Source organism: Rhinatrema bivittatum, chromosome 8, assembly GCF_901001135.1.
Source record: "Rhinatrema bivittatum chromosome 8, aRhiBiv1.1, whole genome shotgun sequence".
NCBI classification, from domain to species: Eukaryota; Metazoa; Chordata; class Amphibia; order Gymnophiona; family Rhinatrematidae; genus Rhinatrema; species Rhinatrema bivittatum.
The window spans coordinates 118,740,447-118,765,032 of record NC_042622.1 but is presented as its reverse complement, the minus strand read 5'-3'; the positions used below and the strand labels follow the sequence as shown (position 1 = coordinate 118,765,032).

Sequence of the window (24,586 nt, the reverse complement as noted above, 5' to 3'; positions counted from 1 at the left end):
GATGCACCAGCAACGGTTGTGCGCCGCTGCAGGGCCATTTTTAAAGGCCCCTCTGGTCCCCGTCTGACGTCAGCGTCTGGTTCAGGCTGCCCGCGGCTGGGGCTCCGTTGGAGCTGGTTTCACTTCGCTCCCGGTCAGGCTTCAGAGCCTCCGCTCACCCCTCTCTCTCTCCCAGCCCCCCTTCCTGAAAGGTTTTAATGATGTACATTCGACAAACCACGTCCTTTGGAAAGAAATCAGTAGAACTAGGGCTCATGAAATGAAACTCCAGGGAGGACGACTCAGAACAAACGTCAGAAAATATTTCTTCACGGAGAGGGTGGTGGATGCCTGGAATTCCCTTCCGGAGGAAGTGGTGAAAACAAAAAGGGTGAAAGATTTCAAAGGGATAAACACTGTGGATCCCTAAAGGCTAGAGGATAGAAATGAGAAAAGCGCATGGGGGTGACTATCCTTAACCAATAAGACTTCATAATGTTGATGCAACTCATTATTGCTCTCTGCTTTAACCGCAGGGGAGAAAGAGGAAAAGGGGAATTAGTTTCGGACAGCAGCCAACAAGGACTTTGAATTTTACTGTCTGGGAAAACAAGCATGGGGGTAATTTGCTGATGTGACTCTTACTACTCTTAACCAATAAGCCTTATACTTGTGATGTAGCTCCAACATTGCTTTCTGTTTCAATGGCAAGAGATGAGAGTTAACGGGGAATTGGACTCAGACAGTAACCAACAAGGGCCCTGACTTTAATGGTTTGGGGAACTAAGTATGGGGGTAACTTGTATGGCATGGCAGATGCCATCCCCTGATGCTACCATTACAGGGGAGACCTGTATTACGTGGCTGATGCTACCATAAGCTTGCTGGGCAGACTGGATTCACCATTTGGTCCTTTTTTGCCATCATTGCTATGTTTCTATGACAAAGCTCACTTGTATTTCATAAACTTAAAAAAAAAAATTGCCACTATTTGAAATAAAGATTTTCTTATTGAGTGTATTTGGACAATCAAAAATTGATCTTGCACCCCCTCGCTTTGTTGCTGAATGTTTGGTGTGTAGATTATCGCTTTTTGGACTTTGCATGAGAGACATGTAGTAGGTGGGCAGGGCAAGAGAAATGAAGCAATTCAGGCTTTTCATTCAGCTTCATATCCTGTGTGAACTTTGAGCAGTAGGAAGCTGAGTCGCTATATGTTATTTATTATTATTATTTATTGGATCTTATATACCGTCACGCAGGTTCCATCGCAACAGTTTACAACAATAAATACATTATAAACAGTAAAACAGCCAAGTAAAACATAAAACAATATAGAACTTAAAAGATTAAAACAAAAAGTCTTGTGGTGTTACTATGAAGGTCATTCTAAGATATATATATATATAAAATTTATGTAACTCCACCCTAGGGTCAAACGCATCATAATCCGAATGCTAATGAAGAAATAACAGTTTAATAGTGATCCCCTGAGGAAACCATTCGTGGTAAAACGAGAGTCTCTCGTCGGGAGCTTCATTAACTTCGAGAGAAAAGGGAACTGTGAAAGGAAGCAGTGTGGGACGTTTCGGTAGTTTCATTATTTTGAAAAAAAGATTTATTTAAATAAATGTTAGCTAATTATGTGAAATTGTTTTAAGAATTACATGGGAGCTTTACTAATTTTGAGAGAACAGGGAATTGTGTAAGGAAGTAGTGTTGGATGTTTTGGGAGCTTCATCACTTTGAAAAAAGATTTATTTAAATAAATGTTAGCAAATTATGTGAAATTGTTGAAAAAATTACATGTATGTAATATGAAATGTATTTTAAGGGGTAAGGGATAGGTGCAATATTACATTATGTGGTATGAATGTGGTATGAGTGAATGATGTTTTAAGGGTTTTATGTGAATGTTAAATTAAGTGAATAATAAAATGAAAATTTGGTGTTTAAAATAAAGTCGGGTATCTATGTATATTTATTCATAATCAGATGGAGCCCAGCATGGAAAACTTATGTCAAAGTTTCTAGAACTTTGACAGGCACACTGAGCATGCACAGCATGCCCTAATCCTTATGTCCACATGGGGTCCCTCTTCACTCTCGTAACACAGAATTTCGAAAAAATAAAACAGACGAAACCAAATTCCGCGGGGTGGCGGGCAGATTTCATGAGGACTAACATCCTGCTGTCCTAGAACACCACCTGTTTCAAGTAAGAAACTCTGCTTTCTCCTAGGACAAGCAGGATGGTAGACCTCACAAATGGGTGAATCCCTATCTACAGGCTTGTCTCCGAAAACAAAAGGGACCAACAGACACTCCTAGTGTTGTGCCAATGGGCACAACACTAGGAGATAGCCTGAACCCGAAAAAAGGGCCCTAGGCAGGAAGAGTTGGGTTTAGAGCTAAAAGACTCCTGAGGATGGATTGGCCGAAGCTACTATCATGTCGGCCATCCTTACCAGACAATAGTGAGAGACAAACGTGTGGAAGGAACTCGATATCACAGCATTGCAAATCTCCTCCATAGGTACTGCCCGCAAGTGGGCCACCAAAGTCGCCATGGCTCTGACAAAATGAGCCTTGATGTGACCCCCAAGCTGCAGTCCCACCTGCATATAACAGAAAGAGATGCAATCTGCTATCCAATTGGACAGTGTCTGCTTACCAACCACAATTCCCAATCTCTGTCAAAAGAAACAGAGTTGCGTGGATTGCCTATGACCTTCTGGCCGCTCCGCTCTTACAATCCAGACTGTGCAAGGCCAGCTCGTCTTGGTGCAAGTGAGACTTGGGAAAGAAGGTAAGCAGGACGGCTTAGGGCGCTGAAGTGACTGCCACCAAAAAAATGACCTTCCAGGTCAGGTATTTCAGGTCATAGGAGCTCAGCTGTTCAAAAGGAGCCTTTATCAGCTGAGCCAACACCACGTTGATGTCCCAAGTTACAGCAGAAGGCTTCAGGGGAGGTTTCAACCGAAGCAGGCCTCACATGAACTGCATGGAGATGAGCGAACCATCCACACCCTGGTGATAAGCTCCAATCGCACTCAAGTACACCCTAATGGAGTTGGTTTTCAAACCTGCTTCCAATAAATGGAAGAGGTAATCAAGCAGTTTGAGTGGAGCAAAAGAAGGGATCTAAGCCATGTTGCTCACACCACACTGAAAACCTCCTCCACTTCAGCCCATAAGACTACCCAGTGGAAGGCTTTCTGAAAACCATCTGAGAGGTAAAAGGGACCACAGAATCAACCTCTCAACATCTGGGCCATGAGAGTCAGGGCCCGGAAGTTGGGATGCTGCAGTCTGCCCTGATCCCGAGTGATGAAATCCCCAGGCTGATCGGTTCCCGGAGGGAGAGATCCCGCAAGAGCGGAAACCAGAACTGCCTTGGCCAATGCGGGATATGAGAATTATAGTCCCCCGGTCCTGGCGAAGCTTCAAGAGAGTCCTCATCACTAGAGGGACTGGAGGTTCTGCGTACAGAAGGCCCTGACCCCAGTTGAAAGCAAAAACATCTGAGGCCGGGGCACTGTCTGCTTGGTACAGGGATCAGAACGGAGCCACCTTGTTGTTATAAGTGGAAGCGAACAGATCCATGTCCAGGGTTCCCAGAGACAAAATATCCGATACCACCTGGCTCAGGGACCACTCGTGGGGCTTGAAAGCTCGACTCAACTGGTCTGCTATCACGTTGTCCATTCCGGCCAGGTATATGGCTCAGAGTACCATCCCTTGGGACAAGGTCCAGGACGAGATCTAGACCACTTCCTGACACAGGAGGAACAATCACGTATCCCCCTGCTTGTTGATATAACATAATCGCAACTTGGTTGTCTGTCTGGATCAGGACCACCTTGCCGACCAGCCAATCTCTGAAAGCCCAGAGAGCGTAGCTGATTGCCCAGAGCTCCAGGAAGTTGATTTGGCATTGTGCTTCCTGGTCGGGCCACAGACCTTTAGTATGGAGCCCTTCCACATGGGCTCCCCGCCCCAGATTGGACGCATCTGTGGTGAGAACAACCTGAACCGGGGGAAGACTGAAATGAGACAACCCCCCCCCCCCCTCTGCGCTTCAGATCAGAGAGGTTCCCCCACCAAGACAAAGAGTCCTGGAGAAACAGCATAACCCAGATGCAAACCAAGACGCTCTGGGAGGCCTGACGCCATTGGGACCTCAGGGTCCACTGGGGCCTGCGCATGTGCAAGCGGGCAAATAGAGTAACATGGTTGCTAGCGGCCATGTGCCCTAACAACCTCAACATTTGCCTCGCAGAGACCCACTGGCTCCACTGCACCACTCCTACGAGGGATGCCAAGGTCAGTGCCTTGCTGTGGGGTTGAAAGGCCTTCACCTGAGTCATGTCCAGCAGGGCTCTGATGAAGTCCAGAAGGGGGCAACGGGCTCAGATGAGACTTGGGGTAGTTGATAATGAACCCCAATGACTCCAGCACCCGGTTGGTTACACACAGGGAACGCGTTGCCCCCACCTGGGTAGTGCTTTTGACCAGCCAATTGTCCAGGTAGGGGAAAACCTGCGCTCCTAACCTATGGTGTGGAGGCCAGACCAAAACAGTAACACCCTGTATTGAAAGTGGTGTTTACCCACCACAAACTTGAGATACTTCCTGTGACCTCTAAGATCTCGATGTGGGTACAGGCGTCTTAAGTTGAGGGAGCACAGCAAGTCCCCTATTTGTAAGAGGGGAATCAGGGTGCCCAGAGAGACCATTTTAACCTCTTTCTTTTTAGAAATCTGTTCAAGACCCTCAGATCCAGGATGAGACAGAGACCCCCAGTTTTCTTTTGAATTAGAAAATATTGGGAGTTGAAACCCTGTCCCCATTGCCCTGGTGGAACAGGCTCGATCACCCTGGCTGTTTCTAGGGCACAGAGCTCTGCCAAGAGGATTCCTGATACACTGTTGACCCCCAAAAGGGGTTCAGAGAAGAATGTGGCGGAACACCCAATAGATTTAGCCTTTATTCTCGCTGCACAATGGATAGAATCCAATGGTCCACGATGACCCCGGTCCATTGATCCGCGAAGAACTGTTGCCGACCTCAGACTGGGGGGGGGGGGGGGGGGGGGGGCTGGCTTTTGCTCCCTTCCCTCCATTCAAAACCCCATAGCGGAGCTTGGCTGGGGTGCTGGTTGTGGATTGGGAGCTCGCTGCTGCCTGGGACGGCCCCGAGAGCTCGCCCTCTGCAGGCAGGAACAAGATGCCGGCAGGTAATACTTCCGCTGATAGGAGTGCCCCAGCCCTTGCCTCACTGACATCCTGGCCGAAGATGGCAGATCAGAAGTACTGGTGGAAAGGTGCTGGAGGGTCTTCTGGTGGTCTCGCAACAGAGCCACCGCATCTCTCACCTTATCACCAAAGAGATTTTCGCCAGTACACAGGAAGTCGGTAAGCTTCTCCTGCACTTCCTCTCTGAGCTCAGAGGCCTGGAGCCAAGCCATCCTGCGGGCGCCAATCCTGGCCACCACATCTGTTGCTGCCATCTCAAATGCATCGTAGGAGGAGCACACCTCGTGCTGCCTGCATCAAGGCCCTGATGCGCGACCACCAACAAATCCTCCTGCTGCCACCTCCTGAACCTGTTTCCAGAGGTTACGGGAGTACAGAGTCATATAAAGTTAGTAGAAGGTGATTCGGGCTATCAGCAGGGTGCCCTGAAAGACCTTCCTACCCAGCGCCCGATGTTCCCTCCCTGGGGGAGCCGAGACATGGGTCCGGGAGCACTTGACCTTTTTAAGCGCATACTCAACCACCACAGACTGGTGGGGGAGCTGATGTTTCTGAAAGCCAGTAGCATGCTGGACTAGGTACACCCTTATCTGTCTTCCTATTTACAGGCATCACCATGAGCAGGAGCAGCTCTTTGAAGATTCCATAAACTGGAACATCCACAATCTCCTTTGGAGCATTCACAAACTGGAGGACCTCCAGCATCTTGTGCCTAGCGTCCTCCTCAATCATTAGCTGGAATGAAATGGCTTCCGCCATGGCCTGTACAAACCCTGTAAAGGTTAGGTCTTTGGGCGGGGACCACCGTCCTTCATCTGGGGGAGACTGTCCGAGGGAAGGCATGGGTGTAGCTTGCTTATTGCGGCGGTTACTACCCCTAACTAATTAAGCTAGATATTTCACTTAGATGGAGTTCCAACACTGTTCTCTACATTAATGGTGGGAGTGGAAGGGAAATAGAACCAAAAGGTTATTAAGAGCCAAGAGAAACAGATAAGTATGAGGAAAAAAAAAAAAGTGCGAAACTTGCTGGGCAGACTGGATGGGCTGTTTGGTCTTCTTCTGCCATCATTTCTATGTTTCTATGAAGGTGTCATCGCCCCTGGGGTCCTAAGGGGCATTGTCTTCACTGAAATCATCCAGGATGAAGGCCTGAGTATGCCCTGAGGCTTAGGCACTGCAGGCACCGGCAATCATTATGGTCCCAATGGACCTGTGGGCAGACCCGGGAGGGCCGGTTGGGGAACGGGAGTGCGCAGCGGCGCCGCCGGCCTCAAAGGGCCTTCTTTATCCGAAGAGCCATGAATGAGGACAGCACTGGGCTAAGGAAGCAACGGTGTCCCATGGGGCATAGACAGTCCCCGAGGCACCAGAGCCCACTGAGTAGGGAGGATAAAAAGGAGAACACCAAGGCGCTCCAACAGCAGCTCCAGCAGGGACGCAGTGGCCACTGGCACCGGGGGAGGCATCGGCTGGATGCCCTGCAGGGCTTGATCCACTGCCAATTGCAACCTACGCTCAAACTCCTCCTTGAAGGTCGCTGACACAGGACCAGGTGAGCAGAAGGAGTGGCATGATCTTCCTCGTAGCCTTGAGAGAGTTTGGTACCCGGCACTGGAATTGGTGGGGACCGCTCAGAATCGATGGCGGGTATAACATCTCACCTCAGGGACACAGAGAGCATCGCAGCAAAAATCATTGCCAGCCTGAGCCTGGCTCTGTGTGCCAAAGGCGACCAATGACAATGCTTTCTTGAATTCACACGGTGCTTGGCCTGGTCTTTCCCCAGCGCAGAGGTGGAAGGTGAAAATACAGATGCCCTCGAGCTAGAAGAGACTGAGGAGGGCTGATCACCAGCCCCCGATTCCTCTGTTACTGGTGGAGGTTCCAATGGCGAGGGGTCAATAAACATTGGTTCCCCACGATCCTTCAATATCGAAGACACCAACGTCAAAGGCTCGGACTTCTTAGGGCCGAAAAACTTCTCCATCTTGTCTAGATGGGCCCACCGGCCCTTGGGAGTCATCTGATCACAAAGTTGGCACCCCTGTATGTCATGGGGTGCCCCCAGAGGATGCACACATCGTGTGGATCCGTGATGGACATAGTCAGAGGACACTGATAAAAACGCGATGCCATATCAAAAAACAAGGCCAGCAAATGGTCGAATGGCCTGCAGGCCCCGAAGGACACCATTACAGGAAACTGACCGTGAAACAAGAACTTACCGCGCTGCCGGACTGACTAAAGGCAGGGGGAACCAAGAGGGACCTAGTGCAGGAACAAGGCCAAAAATTAGCCGAAAATGTAAGTTTTCCAAAGAATAAGAGTATGAGCTCCAAGACTGCAAGACAACAGCTCGGGGGGGGGAGGAGAGACTGAAGAGGGACCCGACAATGACGTGTGGATTATCGCATGCTGAGCATTCTCAGTGTGCCAGTCAAAGTTCTAGAAACTTTGACAGAAGTTTTCCGTGCCGGGCTCCATCTGATGATGCCACCTATATGTGAGGACTACCATCCTGCTTGTCCTAGGAGAAATCCTACAACCCTCTACCATTCTGGGACTGCTCATTTGCTCAACAAGTCTCCTCCCTTTCTATCTTAAAATCTTTTTCTTTTCCTACTTGTGCTTCCCACTCATGAGGTATTTACATTCCTACCCTGCCTCTGCCATATTACTCGAGACAAATAACACTGTAGCACTGCATTGAGAGTGAGGTAGGACTGTCAAGTATGATAAAACAGGGCTGTAAGGTTACAGTATTGCAAACTTTGTTCTTTACTTCCTGAAGAGCATAAGCAAGGGGATAAAAGACAGGCAACTAGGAAATAAATCGAAAAGATATTGCAGGCGATGAGGTAGCTGGCTACAGTGCCATAGAAACCAACTGTGTCAGTACTGGCAGGCTGAGTGTAAAAGAGTACCATCCAGCAAGGCATGGAGAACTTAGGAAGCCAGATGTTCGAGCAATAATTTTTCAGGCAGTTTAGATTACATAACTTGAATGTAAGTCATAGGGCGGGAGTGGACTAAATGGATTAAGTATGAGATCCTGTATTCTCATCTACCAGGCAGATAGAGAACCAAGAAGGAAGAAAATAAAAAACTTGTGGTGTAGACAGGCATAATTGAGCAGAAGCTAGAAATAAGCTAGGAGCAGTGTATAAGTAAAAAGGTTGAAAAGTTCAGTTACTCACCTTGGAAAGGTGTTGAGGTAGTATGATTTGGTTTGATTAGGTACCGTTATTTGTTAATCAGAACAGCAGTGAGTTACTCAGGACAACTAACTGTAGTGTAAATCTCCAAAGGAATTGTTTTGCACTAATTTACTTCAGAAGCACATTATATATTGCAAAGGGAAGAGCTCAGTAACCCATAATCCAGTGGTAGGACTGAGAGGAGAGGACCACCTTGCTGGTGGCGGAAAGGAATCAGTAAGTTTTTGCTTGGGACATTGTCTTTTTTAAAAGAATTGGGACAAAGTTAACTATTTGGGAATATTAATTAGTGTGTTTGTGTTTTTTAATAGGCAGTATGGCAGCAAATAAATAGAAGTTAGACTGTATTTTTAAATAGTCAGTCAGTAAGGCAGCTAGTAAGCAGTAGTTAGTGTGTTTGTATATTTAAAAAAAAAAAAGAAAAAAAGTAGCCAGAAGCTAGAAATAAGCTAGGAGCAGTGTATACCTAAGTAAAAAGGTTGAAAAGTTCAGTTACTCACTTGGAAAGGTGTTGAGGTAGTGTGATTTGGTTTGATTAGGTACCAACATTTGTTAATCAAGAGAGCAGTGAGTCACTCTGGCTGACTAACTGAAGTTAGACTGTTTGTATTTCCCAACTCACCCACCCCTAGCTCATCCTTTAATTTATAGGCAGGCGCCACTTACAAAAAAACCCAAAAACCTTATTGAAAGTTTGATCATTGCCCTGTAGGCCACTACTAGACATATAATGAATTCACTAATACATTTAAAGGACATTAATTAGACACATTCCTACTCCCATAGCAACCTAAAACTTAAGTAGGAACTGAATAAATTTGAGATGAAGGCAGCAGTCCAGCAGCAAGAGGGGGGCTTCCCAGTCTTTTGCGTTGTGTCACGTGTATGATTTTTTTTACTCGCCGGTGAGAAATTGTACATGGGCATACGATGCAAAGAGCTCCTCTCTCTCAGACAATGAGACAGATCTCTGGAGGCTAGTGTGGCAGACCTGGAGGAGCTGAGGCAGACAGAGAGGTATATTGATGAGACCTTCAGGGACATAGTAGCCAATAGGGATGTGAATCTGGCTTCGGACGAATGAAAATATCGGACGATATTTTCAAAATCATCAGAAATCGGGGGCTCCCGATAGAACACCACGATTTTGTTCCGGTGGTTCTCTTATCGTTTTGGGGGAGGGCGGGAAAAACGGCACACCAAAACAATCCCTAAACCCACCCGACCCTTTAAAACTGTTCCCTTAGCTTCCCCCACCCTTCCGAACCACCCCAAAACTTTTTACAAGTACGTGGTGGTCCAGTGGGGGTCCCGGGAGCCATCTCCCGCTCTCGGGCCGTCTGCTGCCACTAATCAAAATGGCGCCGATGGATGTGACAGGGTATCCGTGCCATTGGCCAGGCCCTGTCACATGGTAGGAGCACTGGATGGCCCGCGCTCCTACCATGTGAATCGGAACCGGAACCGGTTCCGATTCACATCTCTAGTAGCCAAGTCCCAACTTCAGACTGGCAGCCCTGGAGAGCATCAACCTGGTGCAGCAGGAAAGGATCCTGTAGCAAGGACCTGCTCTCCAGGTGATGCATTGTCCTTTCGCACCGAGGATATCTCCCCAAGGCCTACTGCCATGGAGGGAAGGGTTAGGTCGGCCGTCATAGTTGGTGATTCGATTATTAGGAATGTAGACAGCTGGGTGGCTAGTGGGCATGAGAATCACCTGGTAACATGCCTACCTGGTGCGAAGGTGGCGGACCTCACACTTCACCTAGATAGGATTTTAGACAGTGCTGGGGAGGAGCTGGCTGTCATGGTGCCCCCATGGGGGCACCAATGACATAGGAAAATGTGGGAGGGAGGTTCTGGAAGCCAAATTTAGGCTCTTAGGTAGAAAGCTTAAATCCAGAACCTCCAGGGTAGCATTCTCTGAAATGCTCCCTGTTCCACGTGCAGGTCACCAGAGGCAGGCAGAGCTCCGGAGTCTCAATGCGTGGATGAGACGATGGTGCAAGGAAGAGGGATTCAGTTTTGTTAGGAACTGGGGAACCTTTTGGGGAAGGGGGAGTCTCTTCCGAAGGGATGGGCTCCACCTTAACCAGGGTGGAACCAGACTGCTGGCGCTAACCTTTAAAAAGGAGAGAGAGCAGCTTTTAAACTAGAACAAAGGGGAAAGCCGACAGTCGCTCAGCAGCGCATGGTTCGGAGAGAGGAATCTTCAAAGGATATTAATGATGCTTTAGAATTAGGGCATCCAGACAGTGAGGTTCCAATAATAAGAAAAGTAGTCTAAGTGCCTATAACTAAAAACTCACCTGAGCTAAAAAAAATTCTAACTTATCCCTAACAATTAAAAAGCAGAATGAAAATACAAACAAAAGCAAACTTTGAAATGTTTGTATGCTAATGCCAGAAGTCTAAGAAGTAAGATGGGAGAATTAGAATGTATAGCAGTGAATGATGACATAGACTTAATTGGCATCTCAGAGACATGGTGGAAAGAGGATAACCAATGGGACAGTGCTATACCGGGGTACAAATTATATCGCAATGACAGAGAGGAGCACCCGGGAGGCGGTGTGGTGCTTTATGTCCCGGATGGCATAGAGTCCAACAAGATAAACATCCTGCATGAGACTAAATGCAAAATTGAATCTTTATGGGTAGAAAATCCCTTGTGTGTCGGGGAAGACTATAGTGATAGGAGTATATTACCGTCCACCTGGTCAAGATGGTGAGACTGACAGTGAAATGCTAATAGAAATTAGGGAAGCTAACCAAATTGGTAGTGCGATAATAATGGGAGACTTCAATTACCCCAATATTGACTGGCTAAATGTAGAGATATAAAAATAACATTTTTATGGAGCAATTGGTTCAGGAACAGACAAGAGAGGGAGCAATTTTAGATCTAATTCTCAGTGGAGTACAGGATTTGGTGAGAGAGGTAATGGTGGTGGGGCCGCTTGGCAATAGTGATCATAATATGATCAAATTTGAATTAATGACTGGAAGGGGGACAGTAAGCAAATCCACAGCTCTCGTGCTAAACTTTCAAAAGGGAAACTTTGATAAAATGAGAAAAATTGTTAGAAAAAAACTGAAAGGAGCAGCTACAAAGGTAAAAAGTGTGCAAGAGGCATGGTCATTGTTAAAAAAACAAAAAATACCATCCTAGAAGCACAGGCCAGATGTATCCCACATATTAAAAAAGGTGGAAAGAAGGCAAAACGATTACCGGCATGGTTAAAAGGGGAGGTGAAAGGAGTTATTTTAGCAAAAAGATCTTCATTCAAAAATTGGAAGAAGGATCCAACAGAAGAAAATAGGATAATGCATAAGCGTTGGCAAGTTAAAAGTGAGAATAAGACAGGCTAAGAGAGAATTTGAAAAGAAGTTGGCCATAGAGGCAAAAACTCACAGTAAAAACTTTTTAAAATATATCCGAAGCAGAAAACCTGTGAGGGAGTCAGTTGGACTGTTAGATGATTGAGGGGTTAAAGGGGCACTTAGAGAAGATGAGGCCATCGCGGAAAGATTAAATGATTTCTTTGCTTTGGTGTTTACTGAAGAAGATGTTGGGGAGGTACCCATACTGGAGAAGGTTTTCATTGGTACAGTCTATTATCTTTTCCAAAATAGACTACTGTAATGCACTCTTCCTTGGTCTCCCTGCTACACATACTAAGCCGTTGCAACTCCTACAGAACGCTTCAGCACGTATCCTCACCAACTCCAGGAAACGTGACCACATTACTCCTACCCTCATCGAACTCCACTGGCTGCCAATACAGTCTCGTATCCTGTTCAAAGTTCTCTCCCTCATTCATAAAAGCATCACCAATGAAAATACTGACTGGATCAACCCCCCACTGCTTACCCGCACATCCACTAGACCTACTCATACTGCCCTCCAAGGGACACTCCGTACCCCCTCTATCAAATCCACTAAACTTATTTCCACAATGAACAGAACCTTTTCCCTGGCCGGCCCCACCCTGTGGAACTCTATGCCCCCAGACTAGCGCACTGAAACATCTACACCCAAATTAAAAAAAAAAAGCTAAAAACCTGGCTATTCTTACAAGCCTACCCCTCTCTCAACAACCATCCTCCTGATGACCCCCTAAGCTGTGTATAATGCATTCTCTGTATCACCCTTTACAATGTGCTTCTGCTGACTTTTTCTCTCAATTACCTTCTCCCCGATGACCACCTGATTTGTTTACAATGCTTTCCATGTATTACCTTCACAATGTGCTCTTGTTAATTTTCCCTCATCTGCTCCCAGTTGAGGAACCGTCGTTCCCTGTAAATAGTTACCCAGTTACTGTTTATTGATGTTTATCTCTTGTTTGCAGAGTTTACTGTTCTATGTAATGGCAGTGCCAAAAGTTCTGTATAATGACACTGTCAAAAAGTTTTAGTTATCTGTAAACCGATACGATGTGCAAACGGCTATCTGTATATAAAAACTATAAATAAATAAATAAATAAATTGGTAATGATTCAGATGGACTGAACCAAATCACGGTGAACCTAGAAGATGTGGTAGGCCTGATTGACAAACTGAAGAGTAGTAAATCACCTGCCGTTTCCTAACAAAATCATATGTTGGTCAACAGTGAGTACAAGTGCACAGTTCTATGTTTTGGCATTGTTGTACAATATTTTTATCAGATGAATGGAGGAGGTCACTGAATAATCATAGTTTTCCTGAAGCAGAGAGCAGGGCTCTCGAAATGTTGCAGCATTGAATGCTTTTTGAGTACAACCTTAGTCCTGAGTGCATTTTGAGCACAATAGTCCATTCCTTTCTCCTGGTGGGACTGGGCTGTAACAGAATTCTACAAAGACTTCACATAAGTGTGGACCTTGTTTTAGCTTGATTTTATGCGCATTAAAAAAAACAAAAACCTTAAAAATTGTGCAGATAGAGATTTTCAATAAAAATTTCACGAACTGTCTTGACCTTATGATTAGACCATTTGCACCAGTCTGAATGTCAGTCATCTAAATTTTAGATGCAGTCCTGAGTGTTACTATGAGTTATTCTAAGATTTTTTTTTTAAAATGTTTTTATTGTTTGCGATAGTATTTGCTGGACTTCAGTCAAATTGTTTTATGTGCATACATATTTTGTTATGTACTCTAGGCATGTTTTTCTGCATACATTTTTGGGTTAATTTGCTTTTATTTTAAATTCTGGATTCTTTAGCATACTATTAGCTTACTGTATCAGGTGTTAATTTTTTTTATATTTTTTTATGAGTAAAGAAAAGTGTATACACTGAAGTTCAGCATACATATTTTTTTACTCATCTTATTACATTGGGGCCTATGACTTTATGTGCTTGTAAGGGTAGAGCAAACCCTTATTTATACATGCCCCATGAAGATCACAAGACTTGCATTTTGGGTATAAATATAGCTTGTAATCTAACATAAAGGCCAATAAACTGATAACGTCTCAATCAGATCTTTAGACAATATTAGTGAATTGAGCAAAGAGAATTGAACAATGTAAAGTGTAAAAGACTACATGCTGAGTATGACATATAGGATAATGAAATAGCACCTTAATTAACTCTATGCTGTTGTGTTGCCCTAGAATAGGTATTTATAAGAAACTAGATAATACATGAATTTGACCTAGTCTATGTATTAACTGTTTATATTGACCCATAATATGAATGCTGACCTAGAATGGGAATGCTGACCCAGAAACCAAATGATGACTTTGTAAACAGTTGTGATCTTATATTGGAATGATGGTATATGAAACACCTAAACAAATAAATAAATATTTATTTTGTTTTGCTTTAGTATTTAGTTGATGCATGTCTTGTGAAGGTATATATACCTCATTTGTTCTTTGCTCCACAATTTATAATCTTTCTATTCTTTTAATAGTTTTTGTAAAATAGAAGAAAAGCTCAAGTATTTACCTTATTCACTCTGTGTGCTTTACTCGCAAGAGATTTTGTACCTTGTTTACAAGGTTTGACTTTGTTACATGCAGACATTTTGTCTTTTGTATTTAGAAGTGCATTTTGTGATGTAAGATGTTTAGGTAGTTGGATGAGGCATAATTTACTAAAACATTTTTTTTAATGCTATTCCTTTCAGGAATATTAAAATTTATTCATGAGTCGAGTGAACTGTGTGAACCATGGATGATAAGGCTTCTGTTGGGAAGATCAGTGTCTCTTCAGATTCAGTATCCACTCTTAACAGTGAAGATTTTGTCTTGGTGTCCAGGCAAGGGGATGAGACGCCTTCTACAAATAACGGCAGTGATGATGAAAAAACAGGACTGAAGGTAGGCATGAATAAGATTACAAAGAGCCACTTTGCCTCTTGTGATGCCATCAAGTGTTCATGTCACTATTGTTGGAGTCTTCTGTTTGCACTTCGGAGTGTTGTTCCTTACTTTGCTGTTTCTTTGCTACTCTCATAGTGCTTTGGTGAACTCCTGTTATTGCTGGTTTCCCTTTACCATGTTGTGGAACTTTAAGCTACTGTTTATGCCACTTTTGATGCCATTTTGCCACAGTTTAAGTATTTTACAGTTCTTCCCCCTTCATCTTTTTTTTTTCCACAAGTTTCATTGGAATTGATAAGAAAATCAGTATTCTGGAGCTCAGAATAGACCGCAGTGCTTTCCCCTATTGCTTTTAATGGCAAACAAATAAACTTTTTTTTTTTTTGTATTGAAACTAATGAAATGAATTTGGGTCCTAACGAAATGAATGAACGAACTGAAACATTTTTTTTCTTCTGAACATCCCTATTACTTGGTGCCATATTCCTCAGTGCTAAGTGCAGTACCTTCAAGGCTCAAGGTTTTGGTGCAGAGAGAGAGTGGTGCCAGAATTTTGTCAAGCAAGAAGAAAATCTGACTCATTGCAAGATGTCTACACCTAAGAAGTATCAAGAAAGCAGGTGTGTTGTGAAAGGCACTTGCATATGGTCCATAAGACTGATGATATAGGTGAAAATTATGAAAAAGGGGCAGTGTTGTCTTCAAAATGTGTACATGGTAGCAAATTTTATTTGACAATCAGTCCCCTGGCTCGGAATCGTGTTTTGCATGGGCTGCATTGGAAGGGACAGCTTACATATAACTGAATGTCCTTTTTGTTGTCATGAAGTTGAAACCCAATTTCACAATTGGAGAAGACTTACTTTAATGCCATGTACATCAGATTCTTTGAAAGTGATATATAGATTCAAAATAATTAGTTTAAATCCATATTAAGAAAGGGGTTATATGGCTTGGCAAGCTCTTGCTTAAACTAATTGAATGGGGTTCTTTGGATCTTTATGTACAAGGTATTAAGAAAGGTGGGGGTTGTGATAACTTTCACACTTGGGTGCAGAAGTTATATAATCTGCCACAGACTTGCATCAAACAATGGTGGATATTCAGAGTCGCTTCTTTAAGAGAGAGGAACTAGGCAGGGTTGCCCTTTAGCCTCACTTCTGTTTACCTTAGTTATGGAACCTCTAGTGGAGAAAATTAGGTGGAATTAGGGCATTCTGGGACTTGGGATAGGGCAAGATGAATATAAAATCTCCCTCTTTGCAGATAAAATGTTCATGCTGACTAATCCTGTTCTTTGTTCCAGTTTTAGTATTGGCGCTAAAACAGTATGGGAAAGTAGTAGGTTTCAAAACTGAAGTTCTAAATATAAACATACGTACCCCTTAGAGGTACAATTATGGGATAATTTCCCTTTCCAGTGGGCTCAATTTAAATATTTAGGAGTAAGGATTGCCAGGGATAGTCAACAGATGGCACAATTAATTTATTCTTTATTGATAAGATTTTGATGGATCTACAGTACTGGTGAAATATAAACATGTCCTGGCTGGGAAGATAGCTACGGTAAAGATGAATACTCTCCTTCACCTGTTGTTTCTTTCAGACACTCCTTAAAGCCATCCCAGATGCTATGTTGAAAAAGATTCAGAGGGGGAATTTTTATAATTTGTTTGGAGACAAACCACCTATGGTATCTAACAATATTATGTATTTATTGAAGGGTTTGGGAGGCCTTGGGATCCCGAATGTGGAAAGATATTATAAGGTAGCACAGGTTAGGGCCATGTTAGAATGGTGTAGAGGCATTAGAGTAAAGCAATGGGTTAAAATAGAACAGCATTTTTTGGGTACAACTACCTTTCATTTCTATCCATGGCTACAGAAGGTACAGTGTTCACCTCAATTTGTGATTAATCCCCTCATTAGACATACTCTAGAAGTATGGGAGTCTTTTAGGGATAAAGTCACTTTCTGGGGGAAGTATTCCCCGCTTATACTAATTTGATTGTAATGTTGAGTTTCTGTCTGGATTAGATGGGATGTGGTTTACAAGATGGGGAACTTGCTGAATTATCTTGATTGGGTCATTTATTAGGCTCTCAAGGGTGGTTGGAGTTTGAAACTTTGAAAGAGAATTATAATCTGAGAGAGAATGACCATTTTGTTTACTTGCAAGTCAAACATGTCCAGCAGAAGGTGGATAAACAGTGGATAGGCAAACAGTATTCTACTTTCTAAAAGTATTACAAAGATGGCTTGCCTCTCAAAGGCTTTGTATGTAGGATCTATAAAGAACTGAGCTGTATTAGAGGGGAGAAATTGAAACATGAGAGGATTGGGGAAAACAATTTTTCTTGCATTGTAGATGAGGAGAGATGGGAGGAGGTTAGATGGCATACTGCTAAGACATCTATCTGCTCAGTTGGCAGAAAATTCCTTTCAAGTGTATTTTAGATGATATTATACCCTTCACAGATTGAAGCAAATGTATGGACATGTTTCTGATCAATTGTGGAGGGGGCATGGAGATATTGGAACCATGGGTCATATTTAGTGGGCTTGTCCCATCAATGTTCTGTTTTGGAATATGGTGCAGAAGTTAATATTGAATATTATGAACTTTAATATGGACAGAGACCAGATTTGTATTTTTGCTCAATGCCCTAGTGAAAGGAATGCTGCAGAATATTGATAGAATTATTGCTCAAATTCTTTTGATGAAGTGTGAAACAGGTGCACATTGGAAGCAGAAGAACCCACTTAGTAGGCTTTCTGTTTATAACAGACTTTTGGATATCTGTCAGATGGAAGACCAATAAGAGACCATGAAATTACTGCTATGAATATTTGTGGCTGGATGCAGACACTTGAATGTTTCACTTGCTTTGACTACAAATAAAACTTTAAACTGCTTGGACATTTAATTGAACCTTCCATGTCCTTCCTTCTCTTATTGGTCTCTCATTTTTGATGGTTGGACCTTCGCCTATTACCTTATTTGCTATCTGTCAGATGGAACAGTTTACTTTGGTCCGAAGACATTCAGCTTCTTCGGACTTAGGCATTATTTCAAGTTTGGGTATAGAGAACACAGTGCAAACTTTCTTTCTTTCTAAATGAACAAAGGGGTAGTATTCTGAGGAGGGAAGGGGCTTGGTGGATTGACTTGATAAATTTATATGGTATGTGGATGCAGTATAGAATTGAATGCATTGAAAACTTTCAATAAAAGAAAATTAAAAAAAAAATTACTGTCCAATAGAGTTAAACAATCAAATTCAATTCTCCCTATCCTAGAAAAACTTTTTCAAGGCTTTCAGTGCAATCCCCTATTACACTTCATCAGAAAAAATATTTAGCAAAAAGCATCATCTTAAGAACGTAAGTTGCTATACTGGGTTAAACTGAGTCCATCAAACCCAGCATCCTGTTTCCAACAGTGGCCAATCCAGGTCACAAGTACCTAATAAGTACCCAAACATTAAATAGATCACATGCTACTAAAGCCTGCAAAAAGTAGTGGCTATTCCTTAAGTCAACTTGATTAAGTTCATGGAGGAGAAGCAGTTTTTGGACTTCTCCTCCATGAACTTATCTAAACCTTTTTTAAACCCAGCTAGACTAACTGCCTTAACCATATCCTCTGGCAATGAATTCCAAAGCTTAATTGAGTGGAAAATAATTCTTTGATTTGTTTTAATTGTGCCACTTGCTAACTTCATGGAGCAGCTCTAGTCCTTGTATTATGTGAAAGAGTAAATAATTGATTCACATTTACCCATTCAGGTCCTTTCATAGTTTTATAGACTTCTGTTATATCCCCCCATAGCCATCTATTCTCCAAACTGAACAGCCCTGACCTCTTTAGCCTTTCCTCATAGGGGAGCCATTCCATCCCCTTTATCATTTTGGTCATCCTTCTCTGTACCATTTCTAGTGCAACTATATCTTTTTTGAGATGTGGCGACCAGAACTGCACACACAGTATTCAAGGTGCGGTCTCATCATAGAGCGATACAGAGGCATTAGGATATCCTCTGTTTTATTCACCATTCACACTGAGCCAATGATTTTAATGTATTATCCACTATGACGTCTAGATATTTTTCCTGGGTGGTAACTCCTTGTGTAGTTACAAAATGGTTTATTTTTCCCTATATGCATCACCTTGCACTTGTCCACATTAAATTTCATCTGCCATTCGGACACCCAATCTTCCAGTCTCACAAGGTCCTCCTGCAATTTATCACAATCTGCTTGTGATTTAATTACTCTGAATAATTTTGTCTCATTGGCAAATTTGATCACCTCGCTCGTAGTACTCCCTTTCAGATCAAGTACAGATCAGTGAGACACTCTGTTTACCTTTTTCCACTTAGAAAACTGTTTCCTGTCTTTTAACCAGTTTATAATCCACAAAAAGACATAGTCTCCTATCCCATGACTTTTTAGTATTTTTAGAAACCTCTTATGAGGGACTTTGTCAAGCGCTTTCTGAAAATCCAAATACATTACATCTACTGGTTCACCTTTTATCCACACGTTTATTAATGCCTTCAAAAAAGTAAATCCTTGCTAGCTTTGTCCCATTAAACCCCATCTATCTATATGTTCTTTAGAATAGTTTCCATGATTTTTCCTGGCACTGAAGAGAGGTTCACCAGTTTATAGTTTCCAGGATCACTCTTGGAGCCCTTTTTAAATATCTGGGAGTAGCATATTTGGGCCTGCTGCAGGAATAGTTCAGGAATATAAGACTGGACCAACTTAGTTATGGTACAGACAGTGCTTTAATGATATAAGAATCAAGGTGATAGCTCACCTTGCGTCAGGCACAACTAACAGGTCTGGGTGTATCATGAGGTCCTACCAGCTCCCTGGGGTCTCCCCAAGACTTTCTAGGTCTGGGTTCTTATGGTAGGGTGAAAGGAACCTCCCTTCACCCAGTATCCCTTACGGCATTCTGCCTTAAGGAGGACTGGGTTAAAATCTTGAACCGGGCTCCTTAAGGTAGAATAAGGGAGTTGGTACAATGGATGATTTTAATGCAAAGTTAAGAATTATTTGATGTTCTACTGGAAAAAAAAAGAGTCAGGTATGATAGTCTCCACTTAGACATTTATTTCCTGCATTGTTTCTTATTGGTTTTTCCCGTCGATAGCAGGACTGTTTGGGAAGCGCCGCGATCCCGGGTAGGCAGAGTTTCTCATAGCTCAGTGGTTCTCAACCCTGTCCTGGGGACCCCCCCAGCCAGTCGGGTTTTCAGGATATCCACAATGAATATGCATGAGAGAAACTTTGCATGTTATGGAGGCAGTGTATGCAAATTTTCTCTCATGCATATTCATTGTGGATATCCTGAAAACCCGACTGGCTGGGGGGGGTCCCCAGGACAGGGTTGAGAACCACTGTCTTAGCTGATCACAGAGTTTTGAACTCTGTGCGTCTGCGCGGTCGTCTTCCCGCGCGGTTCCCTCACGGAATAAGTTGCATTCAAATACTCCACCGGGCAGAGAAAATAAATGCCTAGATGATTTTGGGAAAAAGATCTATCATTTCTCTATGCTTACCAATAGGATACAACATCACCAGTTTCAAAGAGGTACTGTGTAGTGTAAAACACTCCAAAAACTGCATCCACTGTGTATATCGGAAAACACACCGCACCAGTCTTTCTTGGAGATGGAAGAAGGACTTAGGCATTTATTACGCTCTATTTATGAATCTTTCGAATCTTCAGCAAGAGCATCTGCTTCAGCTATTGCGGCCAGGCATATGGCTTGGCTTAGAGCCAGCGCAATTCGGACGGATGTCCATGAGAGAAGTTGGCCGACATTCCATGTGTGGGCGACAATCTCTTTGGCGATAAATTTGGAGATCTTGTATCACATTTGAAAGAACAAAGTGCAGCGGTACAATCTCTCACCACTCCTGCAGATTCTCAGAAGTCGCAACATCGATTCTATCCTTACCGTCGTCTGTATTACTCGAGACCATACAACAGGCCTTATACGCAGTACAGGCCTCAACAGTATGTCCCTCCGAGAAATGCAGCTCAGCAGGGTGCTAGGGATCATGCCAGGCAGCAAAGAATAACAAAACAAGTGCCAACCCCTTAGCAGAAGCCTACTTCCTCTTTTTGAAATTGATGCAGCCACCACCACTACCTGCTTTCATAGGAGGATGCCTTCAATTTTTCTCCAAAATTGGGATTCCATCACTTCAGATCAGTGGGTACTAAACATTATCAGAAACGGTTATTCTCTAAATTTTCAATCCACTCCATCTCTTCCTCATATTCCTCCGAAGAGGATGATACGATACCACTCCACATCCCTCACAGCGGAATTGAACAACCTGCAGATTCAACAATCTATACAAATTATTCCCCTTCATCAGCAACACCAAGGATTTTATTCGCAATATTTCCTCATTCCGAAGAAGTCGGGCGGCCTATGACCCATTCTAGATCTCCGACTACTCAACAAACACATACAGAGAGAGAAATTCAAAATGACTTCTCTCAAACAATATCCTACCACTGATTCAACACAACGATTGGCTATGTTCCATCGACCTGAAGGATGCATATTCCCATATACCAATTCACCCGTCTTCTTGGCGTTACCTATGTTTCCAAGTTCAGAATACACATTACCAATACAAGATTCTCCCGTTTGGCCTATCTTCAGCTCCAAGAGTATTCACCAAATGTCTAGCAGTGGTGGTGGCTCACCTCAGAAAACTTTCGATCCAAATATTCCCTTATCTGGATGACTGGTTAATAGTTGCATCGGACCAGTCTACACTGCAAGAACACACGATACGCATGATCGAATGTCTTCAGACGTTGGGATTTATAATCAATTTCGAGAAGTCTCACCTACAACCGACTCAAATACTTCAGTTCATAGGCGCTCTCATACATACAGTCAAACATAGAGTGTACCTTCCCCAAGACAGGATGCAGAACATACAATCACTGGCACACAGCCTACTTCACAGAAACCGGGCATCAGCACGCCAGGTTCTTCAACTTCTAGGTCATATGGCAGCAGCAATCTATGTGGTTCCCCACACCAGACTCCACATGCGCCTATTATAATGGGGATTAAAAACTCAGTGGTCTCAATACATACAACCACTCACCACCAAGATTCAAATTACAAACACAATGAAAGAGGACATTCGTTGGTGGCTCCTGTCCAAGAACCTTTCCTCGGGAGCTCCATTCCGTTTACCACCTCACCAAATAACTCTGACCACAGATGCCTCCAACAAAGGTTGGGGAGCACATCTGAACGACTTGAAAACTCAAGGTCTGTGGACCCCTCAGGAATCCACATATTGGATCAATCTCCTGGAGCTAAGAGCCATCTGGATGGCACTTCAGATGTTCTCGGATCAGATACGGGGATCAAGCCTCATGGTATGTACAGACAACCAGGTAGCCATGTTTTACATAAACAAGGAAGGAGGGTCCGGTTCCTGGACTCTCTGCCAGGAAGCAACACAAATTCTACATTGGGCAGTCAAAGCCCAAGTATCAATTCAAGCAACGTATCTTCCAGGTCTGGACAATGTGACAGCAGACCGTCTCAGTCGGATTTTTCATCCACACGAATGGACCTTGAATCCAGAGGTGGCACAAACCATCTTCAAACAGTGGGGGTTTCCCATAATAGACCTCTTTGCCACGGAAGCAAACAGACAAGTCCAAACCTTTTGCTCGATTTATCCCAGCAATCAAAGGATGGCTCCAGATACCTTTCTCATTCCATGGACACCAGGCTTGATGTATGCCTATCCACCTATTCCACTCATTTCTCGAACGATTCAGAAATGCATCCAGGACGTGTCGGACATGATTTTAATAGCCCCGGAATGGCCGAGACAGCCCTGGTACACGTATCGCTTGAAACTCTCCATTCATCCACCGATACTGTCACAAAACCTTCCACATCTTCTGACACAGGAAGGGAGCTCACTACTTCACCCCGTGAATCAATCCCTTTATCTCACAGTGTGGAGATTGAGAGGCAAATATTAACTCACTTAGGTTTATCCTCTCAATTAGAGGATATTCTTATTGTGTCATGGAAACCTTCAACTAGACGTAACTACAAAGGGAAGTGGCAACTTTACTTAGACTGGTGTGCTCCAAAGAACATTAACCCCTTTTTCATCCACGGCCACTCAATTATTGCAATATCTGCACACACTCTATGAAGCAGTATTAGCAACCACTTCAGTACGAGTTCACATCAGTGCTATAGCAGCCTTTCATGAACCTTTTAATAACCTTCCAATGTCTAACCACCCGTTGATATCTAGATTCATGAAGGGAATGATCCGGCTTCGACCACCGGGGACTAAGCCTCCAATTCCATGGGACTTAAATGTAGTACTGGAACAATTAATGCTTCCACCTTTTGAACCATTAGACTCTAGCCACATCAAATACATGACATGGAAAACAGTTTTTCTCATTGCCATAACTCCTGCAAGGAGGGTCAGTGAATTACAAGCTTTAGTTCACTACTCCCCTTATCTTGAATTCTACCATGACAAAGTGACCCTTCATCCTCACCTTTCTTTTCTACCTAAGATTGTAACATTTTTTCATCTTAACCAAACCATAACTCTACTTATTTTTATGCCAAAACCACATAATAACGAACGTGAAAAACTTGTAACCACGTTGGACTGTAAAAGAGCGTTGGCCTACTATAAAAATAGGACTCAATCAACTTTGAGACCTTCTCAACTGTTCCTTTCCTTTAACCCAAATGATCCTGGTCAACCAGTCTCAAAAAGGACTATAGCTAGTTGGTTATCACAATGCATACTTTTTTGCTACAACAAACGCTCCATCAAACTACCCATTAAGCCTCAGGCGCACCAAATTCGTGCCACCGCAGCATCAGTTGCACACTTAAATAAAGTTCCATTAATTGAGATCTGCAAAGCGGCAATATGTTCGTCCATTCATACTTTCACATCGCATTATTGCCTCCAACAACAGACGACCTCTGATGCGGCACTAGGCACAGCAGTCTTATCACTAAAAAGAACATGAGACTGCCTACCACTTCAAAGGTTGATGTCCTAACCTAAGAACAATAAATATACAAGGACACAACCAGGGAGCTTGGGACTCCCAAACAGCATGGCTAATTCAGCCCTGCTATCGACTGGAAAAAGCAAGTTTGCTTACCATAAACGGTGTTTACATAGATAGCAGCATGAATTAGCCATGCTGACCCACCCATCTCCCTAGACAGTCACAAAGAATCAAACATTCCTTCTGAGCTTACCTCTCGCTTGGCTACAAAGAAACTGAAGAGGTGAGGGAACCGCACGGGAAGACGACCGCGCAGACGCACAGAGTTCAAAACTGTGATCAGCTAAGAGAAACTCCGCCTACCCGGGATTGCGGCGCTTCCCAAACAGCATGGCTAATTCATCCTGCTATCTACGGAAACACCGTTTACGGTAAGCAAACTTGCTTATTTGCATGCATTTGATATATGGTTATTTTACTACTAGGACTTTTATCATTAGATTATCCCATTTTCTTACAGAAGATATCAGAAAATATTCTTTTTCAGCTTGAAGAAACTATTCAACAGGAAGAAGATTTTCAAGGAGTGTTGAAGTTTGCTACCACAAAAGCAAAAAAAAAAAAATTCCTGTGTATAAAACGTTGCAAGATCTGTAGTCCCAGGATTTGGAAAAACCTACTTGCAGTATTTCCAGTGGCAAAGAACATATGTCCAGGCCAAATGAAAGGTTCAGTGTCCTCC

The 24,586-nt window shown here is 43.3% G+C and overlaps 1 protein-coding gene across 5 annotated transcripts in view; it reads left to right on the top strand.

Annotated features, from left to right (window-relative positions):
• RABGAP1 (RAB GTPase activating protein 1) overlaps positions 1–24,586 on the top strand; it is a 545,250-nt gene that overhangs the window by 26,300 nt on the left and 494,364 nt on the right. For 4 of the 5 annotated variants that reach the window (XM_029610918.1, XM_029610917.1, XM_029610921.1 and 1 more), the window contains exon 2: positions 14,582–14,774. In XM_029610918.1, the coding sequence (XP_029466778.1) occupies positions 14,625–14,774 (150 nt within the window). In that variant the 5' untranslated portion in view covers positions 14,582–14,624. Of the gene's footprint in view, positions 1–14,581; positions 14,775–15,268; positions 15,398–24,586 lie in introns of those variants that run through there. The other variant, XM_029610919.1, reaches the window with a different exon arrangement.